This window comes from Microtus ochrogaster, unplaced genomic scaffold (assembly GCF_000317375.1).
Source record: "Microtus ochrogaster isolate Prairie Vole_2 unplaced genomic scaffold, MicOch1.0 UNK27, whole genome shotgun sequence".
In the NCBI taxonomy this organism is placed as follows: Eukaryota; Metazoa; Chordata; class Mammalia; order Rodentia; family Cricetidae; genus Microtus; species Microtus ochrogaster.
Window position 1 is genome coordinate 5,020,945 of NW_004949125.1, and position 14,353 is coordinate 5,035,297.

Sequence of the window (14,353 nt, forward strand, 5' to 3'; positions counted from 1 at the left end):
CAACTGTTGTGCTAGCTCTTTTGAAGCTGAAGCAGGGGAATTGCTGAGTTCAAGGCCAGCCAGTACTACATAGCAATACCCTGTTTCAACATGCCCCCCCCCCAAAAAAAAAATTAATTCAAGAAAGATATCTGGGGTGTGTAGTAGAGCTTAGTTGGTAAAGTGCCTGCTCATCGTGCACAGAGTCCTGGGTTCCACTCCCAGCACCACATAAAACCTGTAGTTCCAGCACTTGGAAGGTGGCACACTGCAGCTAGTTTAGTTCTAGCCTGGGCTACATAAGACAGTCTCAAAAAAAAAAAAAAAAACAGAAGGAAAGAAGGACAGAAAAATAATTAAAATCAGGGCCTGTGGCACATGAGTGTGTGTTTGTGTGTGTGCTCATAAGCACATGAGCCCATACACAGAAGAGCCATAAGGATACTATAATGGTCAGAAAACAACTTTGCAGGTTTTGCACTGCTGCTCATGCCCTCAGGAGGCCTGGCTGGCAGACCTCTGAGTTCAAGGTCAGTCTAATCTGCACACGAAGTTCCTGGACTGCCTGGGCTGTGGAGAGACCCTGCCTCGTCTCTAGAAACAAAGATTAGTGGAACAAAATGACTGGCCCACAATCCGGGACTATGTTGGTGTGTGCTGGACATCTGGTTTTCCTCTGGGGCATTTGAATAAGATCAGTTTACATAACCTAACCTATTCTCTGTACTCTGGTGAAGGAATTAGAGTTTGTGACTCCTAAGTATTGATTTTTTTTAAAGTGTATCAGTAGCACATAAGATTTGGGAGTGGGGGTGTTTGGGCTGGAAGGATGTCTCCATGGTTAAGAGCGCTTGTTGCTCTTAAAGATGACCAGATTTTGGTTCCCAGTTCCCCCACATGGTGGTTCATCTCTAACTCCAGTTCCAGGGCATCTGATGCCTTCTTACCTGTTTGGATAGAAGGCATGAGTATGGTGTACATTCATGCATGCAGGCAAAATACTCATGTACATATAATAAAAATAAGTATTTGGTGCCCGGGGGTGGTAGTGCACACCTTTAATCTCAGCACTTGGGAGGCAGGCAGGTGGATCACTGTGAGTTTGAGGTTAACCTGGTCTACAGAGTGAGTTCTGGGACAGCCAAGGCTGTTACACAGAGAAATCCTGTCTTGACAAACAAAAAACAAAAACAAACAAAAAAGGTATTCTGTAAAATCCCCTTAAATGGAGTTACAGACAGTTGTGAGCCTTGTGGGTGCTGGGAATTGAACCTCCTGTATCCTCTGGAAGAGCAGCCAACGTCCTTAACCACTTAGCCATCTCTCCAACTTCATAAAAATCTTACTTTTATTTATTTTTGAGACAGGGTGTTTGTATATAGCCCTGTCTGTCCTGGAACTCACTAGGTAGAGCAGTCTGACCTTGAACTCATAAAGATCTCTGCCTGCGTGTCTCCAGAGTGCTAAGATGATAAAAGGCATGCACTATCATGCTCAGCTTTTTCTTTTCTTTTGTTTTTTTGAGACAGAGTGTAGCTTTGGAGCCTGTCCTGGAACTAGCTCTTGTAGACCAGGCTGACCGCGAATTCACAGAGATCCACCTGCCTCTGCCCATGCTCAGCTTTTTAAAATTAATTTTGTTGATGGGTGGTGGTGGTACACAACTTTAATCCCAGCACTTGAAAGGCAGAGAGAGCCGGGCGGTGGTGGCGCACGCCTTTAATCCCAGCACTTGGGAGGCAGAGGCAGGTGGATCTCTGTGAGTTCGAGGCCAGCCTGGTCTATAGAGCACTTTCCAGGACAGACTCCAAAACTACAGGCAAACCCTATCTCACCCCCCCAAATAATTATTTTTGTTAACAATATTTTGTGTGGGGCTGGAGAGATGGCTCAGTGGTTAAGAGCATTGCCTGCTCTTCCAAAGGTCCTGAGTTCAATTCCCAACAACCACATGGTGGCTCACAACCATCTGTAAAGAGGTCTGGCGCCCTCTTCAGGCCTTCAGGCATACAGACAGAATATTGTATACATAATAAATAAATAAATAAATATTAAAAAAAAACAATATTTTGTGTGTGCAAGCGTATGTATGCTAGAACATGCATGTGGAAGTCAGAGAACAATTCTTCTCACGCACAGATCCCAAGGGGTTGGGTAGACCTCTCCTGAGATTGACTTCCAGAGCTTGGAGACAAGGTGTTAGGTTTGATTTGTTTCCTACCGGTGTATAGATTCCTCTCATAGTGGGGTAATCGTTAACTCTGTGTGATGACTAAATAAGGTAAAGCGGGACTGGCAGGCTGGTGGTAAAGAACACTTGATACATAACGTGGCTCACAAACCACTTGTGACTCCAGCTCCATGGGATCTGACACATTTCTTGAGGCACCTGTACTTATGTGTACATGCTTACTCACAGACACGGACACATTATTAAAAATAAATCTTTAAATGAATAAAGCAAATGTTAGGATTTTTTTTTGATTTATTTATTATGTATACTGTATTTTGCCTGCATGTATGCCTACCCACCAGAAGAGGGCACCAGATCTTATTATAGATGGTTGTGAGTTACTATGTGGTTGCTGGGAATTCAGGACCTCTGGAAAAGTGTTCTTATTAACCTCTGAGCCATCTCTCCAGCGGGATTTTTATTTTTTGAGATAGCTTTGTTTGTAGTTCATGCTTTGACATCTTGATCATCTTGTCCACACTTCCTGAGAACTGTGGGAACTCCTGGGATTACAGGTGTGTGCTACTGTGCTTGACTTACATGCTAGCTTTATAATGCTCTAAACTGCTCTCCATTTTATTCTTTCTTGTGGCCTTTAGCTCTCTTCCTTACGGTCATTCTCAGTAAGCTGCCAGGCATATTGTTGGTTGATAAAGTTTTTTTTTAATTTTACTTTTTGTATGTAGGGGTGCTTTTGTGTGTGTGCATGTTTGTACCCCACGTTTGCTTGGTGTCAGAGGAGACCAGAAGGCAACTGGATTAGACTGTTATGGGCTGTCATGTGGATGTTGGGAATTGAATCCAGGTTCTCAGAGTTCTTGTCTGCTGAGCCATCTCTCCAGCCTTGGTGTTTAAAGCTTTTGCTAAACAGCCCTATAACATAGGCTTAGGCCTACACTAGTATTTTTGTTGTGATACATTTATTCAGAAAATGACTCGTGCAGCACCTGTATACTTGGTATACCTGCATGAACAGTTGAAATGGTACATGGAAGAGTGCTGTCTGTGTTGCTGAAGGATTATTTAGTATTTTTGTTTTGTTTTTCTTTCAGTGCCACTGAAGGAGAAGAAGCTTATGGAGGTTAAACTTGGAGAACTGCCAAGCTGGATATTGATGCGGAATTTCACCCCCAGTGGCATTGTGGGAGCCTTTCAGAGAGGTCAGTATCTTAATGGGTGTGAAGACAAAAGCAATACTCTTGTGTGCCGGTTTGTTTTTGTATGAGTTAATCTGGGCGATAAAGGCTTTTTTCTTTCTTTCTTTTTTATTTGAGACAGGGTTTCTCTGTGTAGCCCTGGCTGTCCTGGAACTAGCTCTTGTAGACCAGGCTGGCCCCGAACTCACAGAGATCCTCCTGCCTCTGCCTCCCGAGTGCTGGGATTAAAGGCGTGTGCCACCACCACCCGGCTCCGATAAAGGCTTTGGTGTCTTGAAATATATTGTTTTTGTAGAGGGGATGATGATGGTGGTTAACTCCTGAATTTCTGTATTTGTATGAGCCTATCAAAGGCTGACTGAAGCTGGGTATGGTGGTACATGTCTGGATCTCTGTGAGTTTGAGAACAACCAGGACTGTATATAGAGAAACTCTGTCTCAAAACAAAAAAAGGCTGACTGTGTGGGCCAGGAAAGAGGCTTAATAGTGATGCAGTTGCTGTGCAAGCATGAGGTCCTGAGTTGGGTTCCCAGTGCTCATGTTAAAAACAGTGTGTGCCTGTGCTTCCAGTGCTGAGGCAGAGAAGGGAGGATCCCTTCCCGGAGCACACTGACTGCTAGTTAAGTCTAGCTAATTGGTCAGCTCTAAGTTGAGTGAGCTCCAAGTTCACCTGTCTCAAGACATGGTGGGGAGAGATACTGCCTGATGCCAACCACTGCCTCCACAGTCTCACATCTGTGAACGTGAGTGTGCACATACCATCTGCATACATACACAAAGCAACAACAAAGGTGAGCTTTGAGATGTTTCAGCCTGGGAAATGTTTTATATTTTTTGAGGCTATTAGGCTCAAGCTAGCCTCGAATTTTTCTTAAACCTGCCTCAGTCTCCCAGGTAATGGTGCCACCATATCCAGCTAAAAATAATTTTATTGCTTTGGATCAATGCCTCTATCTTAGAGGAAACTGAAAATCCAGGTGTGGTTACACACACCTGTACTTCTAGCAGTAGGAAGCTGGAGGTAGGAGGATCTAGAGTTTAGTGTCTGTCCACCTTTACCAAATTTGTTGGCCTGTGAAACATGAGACTCTAGTCTCAAAAAAAAAAAAAAAGTTACAAACAAACAAAGACTTCTTTGAGAAAAGAATGAGTTTAAATCTTGGTGATCACCAGCCTGTATCATGCTCATTCTTCTTCAAGCCTTCCTAAAACATTTTAAAGGGTCCATCTTGTGCATGTACTAAGTTCAGAATTGGTCAGATCTTTGATGGAGTCATGCATGGCCTCCAGCCTCCTCAGAAATACCCATTTTGCTAATCTGGTACCCCATGCTATTTTTCCTGTGAGTTGGTCTGGCTTGAGGTTTCCCTCCAGTTCTGCCTTTTGCCCCAATGTCTGTTTACACCTGTCCAGGAAACTAATGTGGCCTATGCTCATAGCTCCTCCCGGCCTGTCCTTGCTATTTTAATTTTTTTTTTCCTTCTGGTTTTCCGAGGCAGTGTTTCTCTGTGTAACTTTGGTGCCTGTTCTGGAACTCTCTCTGTAGGCCAGGCTGGCCTTGAACTCAGAGATCTGCCTATCTCTGCCTTCTGAGTGCTGGGATTAAAGGCGTGCACCATTACTGCCCAGCGCTATTTTAAATTTTTAATGATACCTAGCCAAGGCCTCCATTTTGTTGATCTGTTTTGTTGTTTGGCTCACACTAGAATATAGCCATGACTGGGATAAAACTTGTAGACCAGGCTGCCTTAAACTCAAGAGATCTTCTTGCCTTTACCTCAGAGGTGCCTTTTTTTATTGAAAGACAGGGTTTCAGGTAGGCAGGCCTCAAATTTGGTTTGTAGCTGAGGATACCCTTGAGCTTTGATCCTTCTTATCTCGCCTGACTCATTTCATCCTTTTTTTACTAACTTAGAGTATGTTTATACCCTCTCTGGTGAATGCACCTGGCTGCTTATATTTAAGGCCCTCAGTGCTGTCAAGAATGGTTTGCTTAGTCAACCTAGCTGGCTCTGGTGACGTGGTCCTTATTGGGGGTTGGAATCTGGGGCAGAATTAGAGTAAGAGTCCCAGACTGAACTTGGGGGTGAAGCAGGAGCAAAAAATAACAAGCTGAGACAAACCTACAAAGTTAAAGCCAAAGGAAGTATAGATGCCCTGTTAAGTGGGCCTGTGCTCTGGGGCTAGTCTTGGGTCATGGAGACATAATCCCACAGTCCACTGTCATTAGTAAGTGTAGGGTGGGTTGCTTAGAGAGCCAAGGGATGCTACTGTATACTGTCTCAGAAGCATTATTGGCAGTAAGCACTTCCTCTGTTGCAGGTTATGACCGGTATTACAACAAGTACATCAATGTGCGGAAAGGCAGCATCTCGGGGATTAACATGGTGCTGGCAGCCTATGTGGTTTTCAGCTACTGCATTTCTTACAAGGAACTCAGTAAGTGCTCTGGCATGACCCAGCTTCCTGTTAGCTGGGAGGCTGGTGTTGACTGGCTTTGTTCACCTCATCAGCAGTGGAGCTTTGGGTGCTCCTTACCTGTCCGTCCACCTGGGAGGGTTACAGGAATTATAGTAGTGTGGCATGTATAACACGGTATTAAGTGAGGAGCCTATGAAAAAGAACACAGGAAAAATAAGTTGGAATTAGCCTGAAGTTTAAATTTAGTGCTTGGGAAGCATACTATACAATGCTGAAAGCTAGCTTATCCTCCTAGCAGCTGATGTGAAGATGGTAGTAGGTTGGGTAGTACAGTGCTCTGGCAAAGCTCAGCGACTCCTCAGTCTCAGCTACTCTTAGTCTTAGGCGGGTGAAGCCTGATGGCAGACTGGGGACACCAGCCTCTGGGATTCCCGGCTGCTCCTTATTGGACCTGGGCAATACTTCTAGTTGGGGGCCTATTAAAGATACCAGCGTAGCCGTCTAATACATGGGAAATTAGCCAAATGGCAGGAAGAAATGTACAGGAAGGGTTGGCATGACTGTGGCCTGTTGCCATCATTCTCCGGTGCTTTCACTGGAACACATGGTAGCAGACTGTTTTTCCTAACTGCAGAACATGAGCGGCGGCGCAAGTACCACTGAAGAAGGTCATTATGAGGGGACCACACACCCGAGCATAAGAGCCTCTCCTGTGCCCATCCATGAAGAACTCAACTGTCTGGATCTTCATGTCCTAAGAATTAGTGCCCAATAAAAGGTGACTGGTTCATGTACTGCTGGCCTGGTGTGGTCATTGTTCTGTGCTCCTGTACCCTTGTCACACAGCCCAGGACTTTGGCTCATGAAGACGGTGGGCTCTGCACACCGCTGTGTGCTTGGGATTGTGTCCCAGCTCACTCTGAGGCAGCATGTCACCTGGGGTTTCAACTGTCCAGAGGCCTGTTCTCTGCCATAAGCACTGTGGCTGTTTAGAGGTGCTGTAGCCTTTGGTTGGCAGACACAACATAAAGCATGAACCCTGACTCATGACAATTGGGGGGGGGGAAGATCTCTTAGCTCTGGATGTGATGGGCTCAGTGTCTGCCTCTGCCTTCATAGTACTGGGATCAAAGATGTGGCCTACCACACCAGCCTCTTTAAAGAAATTTTGTGTATGGGTATCTTCTTTGCATGTCTGTATATATGTGCACATGTGTGTCTGATACCCACAAATATCAGAAGTTATTGAATCCCTGGGAACTGGAGTTAGAGTTGCCATATGGGTGTTGGGAGTAGAACCCAGGTACTCTATTAAGATCAGCTTATTTTGAGTATGGGTATTTTCCTCTTGTGTGTGTGTGAGTATACATGCACCATTTGTGTTCCTGGTACTACAGAGGAAGGTTTGAGATCCTCTGGAACTGGAGTTGCAGATGGTTGAGGATGCTAGGAATCAAACAAGGGGCCTCTGAAGAACAGCCAGTACTTGTACTTAGTAAGCCATCACTCCAGCCTACTCCTGGACATCTTAACAATGCAGGGGGTTTGGGGATAACTCAAGCGCCCACCAACCCTTCTTTTCTGCACGAGGACCACCAGCGCACTGGTAAAATGACCAGAATTGAAACCTTGGGGATGGGTAATGAGATGTGCAGGCCTTCCTGAAGCAAGCTCACCACTCTACCTGAACACTTACCATTCCAGTCTCTTCAAGATTTAAGGCCAAGCTACTAATTCCTTATGGGAGTGGAGGAGAGGAAGGGAGAATACCCACTGCATAGAGCCTACATAGAGCAAGGACTGGCTTGACAACTAGGTTATCAAAGGTAATGTGAGGTACCGTGCAAAGTCCCTTTCCAGCAGCAGTCACTTCTCTTTGTGAGATCGACCATCTGCTAAAAGGGAAGCTCCTCAGGAGTCCCTAAAGTAATGAAACATAGGTTAAAAACCAAGCTTTTTAATCAACTTCATAAAAAGTATTTTAACTGAACTCAGATAGGCCCACTCGCCCAGCAGGTTGCAGGTGATGGATTCACATTTTCTAGGCTCAAGGATGGGTGGCCTCTGCATGCCACAGGGGTCTGAGTGACAGCACAGAGCTTGCTTGGCAGGAGGTAGGCGCAGATCAACTGGGTCAGCTATGTAGAAGTGGTTTGCAGCACTGGCTGAAGGTGGACCTGAAGCACTGTCAGGTAGGTGCTCCACAAGAAAGCAAGCCCAGAAAAGTAGCTCAGCGTGGGAGCCTGACACCTTTCAAAAAGCCAAGGCCAAGCCAGGCAGTGAATGCTCCAAGCTTGTCAGGAAGGGCTCCCTTGTTCAAGTCACATTCATAGGCACAGCTTGAGGTTTCAGCTGGACATGGAGAAAGCAGGCTGACCTGGCCACAACCCCACATGAGCTACCCATCCTCTCCAGGTGCTGGTGTTTAATGAGGCCCTCTGATGGGAGATTCTGGCCATCTTCCACACAGGACCAAGAAGCACAGCTTCTCTTTCCCCAAGAGGCAGAATGCAGGGAGTCCAATAAATGAGGCACTGACGTCCAAGCAAACTCTGGCTCAGGGGACCCAACTGAAGCATATGTTCCTTCTTAAAAAAAAAAAAAAATTACTGCAAAATGACAGGACAGACAGGGCCCCTCAAAAGGAGCCTTGGCAGGTGTGCCTGTGGCTCTAGCCAAAGTCCTGACAGCACTACATTCAGCAGCTAAGTGCTTGTTCCCAACAGCATGGCTCTCAGGCTGCTCCGGATTCCAGCTGCTGTCACTGTCCACTGAGAAAGGCCAAATGCCCTTTGGTGCATCTGTTGGCATAGTGTCCTTTTTCACCACACTGGGAACATGGGGGAAGGAAAGAGAAAAGCATGAGAGTTGGGAAGCTAACGCAGTGCCCACCAAGTTACAGCCTGTGAAGAACTCAGAAGAGGCAATGAAGCAGGCACGGGGAGCAGCTCCCCAGCCCCACCACACCTGCCCAACAGGGGCTCCCACAGCAAAGAGCTCCCCCACCGGCCCTCCACAGGGCAGGCCAATCACCTTACCTCTGGGCTGGTAAGGTCTGGGGTTCCTAGAAAAGATAGGAGGGACCAACCCGACAGAAGCCACCAGGCTCCTGCCCCAATTCAGGGAGCCATTGCTGAGAACACTGAGGTGGCCTATGTCTGAAGCTTTCTCTCCTGAATCTTGTCTACATTCCTAAGCTATCTGAGGACAGGCTTTGATCACAGGGCCAGAGCGAAGGGCCAGTCCTTCAACGTGGAGAAGGTATTGTGTCACCTGACAGAGCTATCACTAACCCTAACTTAGCCCTTTTATAGTGCCTGCTCTTGTACCGCCTCAAAAGAGAATTATTTAGAAGTGAACAGCAGTGTTGGCCTAGCACTGAACAAATGGGCAAGAGATGGCAGCGGACCACAACTCTGTGTTGATTCCCATCAGGTTTGCATGCCCATGCTAGCTCAGTCCTGGCTTCCTTAGTGGCAGTCTGTCAGTATCCAGTACTTTTTCTTTTCTATTCTAACCCTCCCCCCACTTTGAAACAAGGTCTCACACTGTATAGCCCTGGCTAGCCTTGAACTCACAGATCTGCCTGCCTTTGGTTCCCAAGTGCTTGGTTTAAAGGCATGTGCTACCATACCACCACTCAGATGTGGCTTCTGTGTGGATGAGTAGTCTAGATAGCATCCAGTCCAACCCTTGGACTGGTATGACCACCAGGAAGCCCCACTCCCTGGACCTGGCACATACACTTATCTCCATAGCTGGTCCTAGGGAATGCAGAATCTTTCAAGACATTTAATATGGACAGTATACCACACCCATGGTAGGGAGCCCTGTTCTCTCAGAGTCTCAGGAACTGAGGGTCTGCTTCATAGAGGAGACACTGCTGCATGGTGATCAATGGGAGCAAAATGACAGCTAAGCTGATAGTGGATGCTGTCTTTGAGAAATTACCAGGAAAGCTCTTCCTCCCCAGCTCCACTATGTCAGAGAAAGTGGAGAGGAGATGTGGAGTCAGCGAGCTTAGGGCACTTGAATCCACACACATCTTTCCTTTGAGTTTTCCGTAAATGCTTGCCCCCCCCCCCCCCCCCTCCACCTGTAGAGCAGGGTATCAAACAATGCCTGGCTGTCTGGCACTGCCCTAGGCCATGGTCTTACCTAAAGCCATGTATATGAGCATCCTGTGATTCAGAACTTCCAGCAAAAAGCAGATGCCAGTAGATATTATACAAGAATTAACTAATACTCAAGTATTCAAATCAGTGCTATTGTTAGGAACAAGAGCCATCAATAATTTGTCTTTTAACAGAACTGGTGAAATAAGTTGTGGTTATGTAGCCTTTGAAAAAGATCAGATTTCCATGTGTAGCCATGGAATGAGCCTAAGACATTACAAAAAAAAAAGAGGATGGAATGTTATGTAGATCAGGCTTGCTCTAGGAATGTATGTGTGTGCACACGTAGATACTACCTCTAGTATTTTTTATGCATTTGTGTGTGTGTGTGTGTGTGTGCAGGCTTACATATACAAGCCCACATGCGACACAGCATTCCTTCTCTCTACTTTACTGAGGCAGAGTCTCAAATGAACCTAGAGTTCACCTAGCTCTGGGACCTTGTATTCACTAGTGAGCTGGATAGGCAAGCTGCCATGCTCACCTGAGATGTACAGGTGCTAGGAATCCAAACTCTGGTCCCCATGATTACAAAACAAATGTCTTACCCACTGAGCCACCTCCCATACATGAAGTCCTCACATATCTATTTCTGTGGGTGTCACTGCTGACACCCCACCATGTGGGACATTTCCCAGCATATTTTCTGATTTTTTTAATCACAAGTTTATCCTTCAGAACTCTAGCTGTCGATATATCCTTCAGAGCAGGAGGGGGTTTGTTTCTGCCAGGTGGCAATGGCAGACCCTCAAGTTTTTAACCTTTCAGCTCTTACCAAAAGATACAAACACAAGTTCATATTCACATAAGGTCTAGCAAGCAACTACAGATTCTCATGAGACTCTCTGCCATCTATCACTCAAGAGTTCATTTCTTGTATAGACTGGTGAGTGTTCCTAATCCAATTCCTACCAGTGTAGGCCTAACGCTTTGTCCTGTTCCTTTGGCATGCACATATAGGCTGCTTTGAGCATCATTGTACCCTGAAGCATTTCCATTTTCTTCCTCTACCTTTTTTGGAAATTCTCACTTCAAAGCACAGTGCACTCATTCAACAGCACGTGTACCTTCTTCTACCCTGTCTTGGCAGTACAGGAAGTAGGATGGTGATTAGCTCATCACAGTGGCCCACCTTCACTCTTCAAACCAGCAATAACACTTCTGAGGAGGGAGGGAATGACCACTAACTGAAGACTCTACCCCGTACCCCAGTGATCCCCACCCCATCCTTGAGACTCACCTTGTAGCAAGTGACTTGCTCCAACGGCCGGGGTCCCCGGTTGCCTGCACTGCTGTTTTGACTCTGCATGACCCCAATGACCTGAGGGGCTCTCTGCTGATTGGGAGAAGAGTTCTGACTCGTTAACTGGATCAAGGAGGACGACCTTTGTAATGGCGGATTGTTACTTTGCTGGAAAGAGTTACACAACACGGTTTTACTGCGGAAAACACGTGCACGCGGACTACCAGTGGGGACGGAAAAAAAAGAGGACGGGACCTCTCCTGCATGACCAGCAGGAAGAGGGCTTCTGCAATGGCCTGCCCCAGGAGAGTGGGCCGGAAAGAAAGTTCTGGTGATGATGGCAGGAGCTGCTGTCCGAAAAACACCATGCAGACACACAAAAACGAGAACTAAAAGTAGAAAAGAAAACATGGAAGAGACAAGAGGAAGTCTCTGGGCAGTGGGGTGAGGGCATGATCAGGCCTTACTTTTGTTTCTGAGGTTCTAGCTTCAGGTCAGGATGAACGCTTGGTTCAGCCAGATGTTTAGCAGCCTACACGGCGAGCAACAGTCACAGAAAAACAGTTGGAGCCTGACACGCTGGCCTGCAGTCTAGGGGCTGAGAGGGCCCTCCTCTAGGGAGTCACATGGGAAAGGGGAGTGGGGCTTTTAAGTAGGGATTCCAGAGCAAAGCACCTCCAACCAGATGGCGTCTTGGCTCTGACCCAGGAAATGTCAGGCTAGAGCTTATGAACCCCCAGGCTATCAGTTGCACCAGGGACTGTCTGGCTTTCCTTAGGAAGTCTGATTTCCTTGGTGCCACCATCTCCTGACAGTGTGTGTGGGGGGGTCTGTGCAGGCCCCTTCAGACTCTGGCACTGGAAGGACTAAAATGGGATGTAGTAGCTGACTTAAAAGCCAGCCAGCCAGCCAAAGTCAGGCTTCAGGAGGGCAGTTAGCTGATGTAGAGACTTGCTTAAGGCCCTGCCTGTTGTGCACGCCAGCCCTTCCCCTGGGCCTAACGGCCCACTCCTGTCAGCAAGCCCAGGGTGCCCTGGTTTGAGCACTACATACATCTCCATTTATCCATGGCATTTCTCTCTTTCCTTATGCTTAGGGATAAACACTGGATTGGGCTGGCTAGTCTTATAAATGTCTGTGACCATAATCCCCACAGGAGCCATGCTAGCACTGGCCAGTTATCAGACAACCTTGGTTGTGCTCTACTTCTGCCATTGCTTGGCAGTAGCCCATCAGGTAAATCACTCCCTGCAGGAGGCCAAGTTTCCTCCTTTGTAAAGGGAAGGTTCTGGCTCAGAAGTAAGAACAGCCAAACGTGGGCCAGCCCCTGAGCCCTTGCTCCCAGTTCCCAAGGCAGAGACCACTGAGCCACAATTGCACAGTCCCATGCTTACGGTGACTCTGCTACATGAACTTATCTCCCACCTACTCTGGGGCTTGCTGCCCTCCATTTCTGAAACAAGCAAACTGCTTTGCTCTGATTTTTCTGTCCCAATGAGAGGGTACATCACCTCTCTCCTGCCTTCCTCTTTGCCCTCCTCACAAGGTCCCCCCAGTGGGGTTTATAGCAGACCTCACACTGAGTGGATAATTAGACCATCTCTGCAGGCCAATGTGGCCAGCGAGGAACCAGGGTACAATACCTTTGTTGGAGGCTGCGTCTGCTGTGGTAGTGGGGGCTGCTCAGTGGTTCCCATGGGCAGTTCAAATCGAGGGCTGGTCCGAAAAGACAACGGGGCACGAGAGGAGACAGATCAGGCGGTGTCTGAAAACTACACTTACCCTCTCAGCAAACAACCCAGAGTTTAAGACACAGAGTGAGACTGGCACAAAGAACTGACGGTGGAGCCCTTGGGCAAGCGCTGCTCTAAAGGAAGGCGTGGCCATCCTGGTACTTGTGCTGTGCAGGAGAGGGATCATACATGGAAGCTCCTTTCCCTCCTGACAATGGACAGAAACACTTGGTGACAAGCAGGCATCCCTGGACCAGATGCAAGCTCCAGGGCTTTCATCAAGGAGCAGGACCTACTAGTAGCAGCACTGGCCACTTGCCTTCAGTAAGTAAGGCAGGGACCACAGGACAAACCAGGCAACTATACAACTGCTGCAGGTTGGGTAATGTGGACCAAAGCAGCACCGGGAGGGAAGGCTTCGTCAGTCCCCATGTTACTTCAGACAGAAGCTCAGATCCACAACTACCAAGTTAACATGTGTGCCTTAGATTCTCAAGGTCACGGCTCAGGGAAGGTTAAATGCTGGGCTACACAGAGCTCCTTTAGGCTCTCCAAGTAGAAGCGGCAGCAGACATAGCAGTGGCTCCTCCACACCTCTCAGCTCTACCCAGACCCTAGGGTGGACACCACCCAGAAACCAAAGCCAAGGTGCACCTAGGATGTACTCAGAGGGCAGCAGCAGAACTGGTACCAGGATACTCACTGCATGAATTTACATGAGGGTCCCTCAGGGCAGAATCCCACGAGGTAATTTACACAAATGACTCTCCGAGTGTGCCGATGCCTACACAGGGGACCTGCAAAACCCAGCATTCAGGTCATTCAGACTTCCTTTCAGTGAGACAATGCTTAAGTGTTCCACTATCAGTCAGAGCTCTGGTCAGAGAGCCACAGTGTAGCTTCAAAAGCTGACTTCCTTTCTTATTCACAGGGGACAGTGTGCAGCACCCCAGCCTCTCCATGCTGAGCTTATCAAAAGTGCAAGCAGGAACACCATGCTCACAGCTTCCTTGGGAGGCTCGAGGGAAATGAAGGGTACTAAAATGCCCCACAGCCATGCGTGATGGCACCCACCTGAAATCCCAAAAAGAACTGAGTTTAAAACCAGCGTGTGGGCTATACAGTACAACACCTGCCATAAGGCAAACAAACAAACAAACAAACAAACAAACAGCCTCACTGGCCCCAGTAGGTCAGGTTTGCTGAGCCAGGTAGGGCTGAGGAAGTGATGTCCCAAGAGGATCATCTGGTAGTCTTGGGGATTAGGTGGGCCTAAGGAGGCCTCCTGTCACCTACCATGTTTACAGAAGCCGCGGTCATACCAAGGACAGTCCTTGATCTTGGACTCAGGGTCGATGTGCAGGAAGGGGCACTCCTTGTTGCTGCATTCCCCTGCAGGAAATGTGCACACA

At 47.5% G+C, this 14,353-nt stretch overlaps 2 protein-coding genes across 5 annotated transcripts in view; one reads left to right on the plus strand and one right to left on the minus strand.

Moving 5' to 3' along the window:
- Atp5mf (ATP synthase membrane subunit f) overlaps nt 1–6,584 on the plus strand; it is an 8,869-nt gene extending 2,285 nt beyond the window's left edge. For both annotated transcript variants that reach the window (XM_005368060.3, XM_026789722.1), the window contains exons 2-4: nt 3,265–3,372; nt 5,692–5,808; nt 6,425–6,584. In XM_005368060.3, coding sequence (XP_005368117.1) covers nt 3,265–3,372; nt 5,692–5,808; nt 6,425–6,453 — 254 coding nt within the window. In that variant the 3' untranslated portion in view covers nt 6,454–6,584. The remainder of the gene's footprint in view (nt 1–3,264; nt 3,373–5,691; nt 5,809–6,424) is intronic.
- Nucleotides 6,585–7,731: 1,147 nt separating this feature from the next.
- The window catches only part of Cpsf4 (cleavage and polyadenylation specific factor 4), a 14,099-nt gene continuing 7,477 nt past the window's right edge, over nt 7,732–14,353 (minus strand). The window contains exons 4-8 of one of the 3 annotated variants that reach the window (XM_005368065.3): nt 14,238–14,333; nt 13,645–13,738; nt 12,852–12,924; nt 11,206–11,298; nt 7,732–8,620 (exon numbers count right to left, since the gene is read on the minus strand). In XM_005368065.3, the coding sequence (XP_005368122.1) occupies nt 8,552–8,620; nt 11,206–11,298; nt 12,852–12,924; nt 13,645–13,738; nt 14,238–14,333 (425 nt within the window). In that variant the 3' untranslated portion in view covers nt 7,732–8,551. Of the gene's footprint in view, nt 8,621–11,205; nt 11,377–12,851; nt 12,925–13,644; nt 13,739–14,237; nt 14,334–14,353 lie in introns of all 3 variants that reach the window. The other 2 variants (XM_005368064.3, XM_005368063.3) reach the window with 2 other exon arrangements.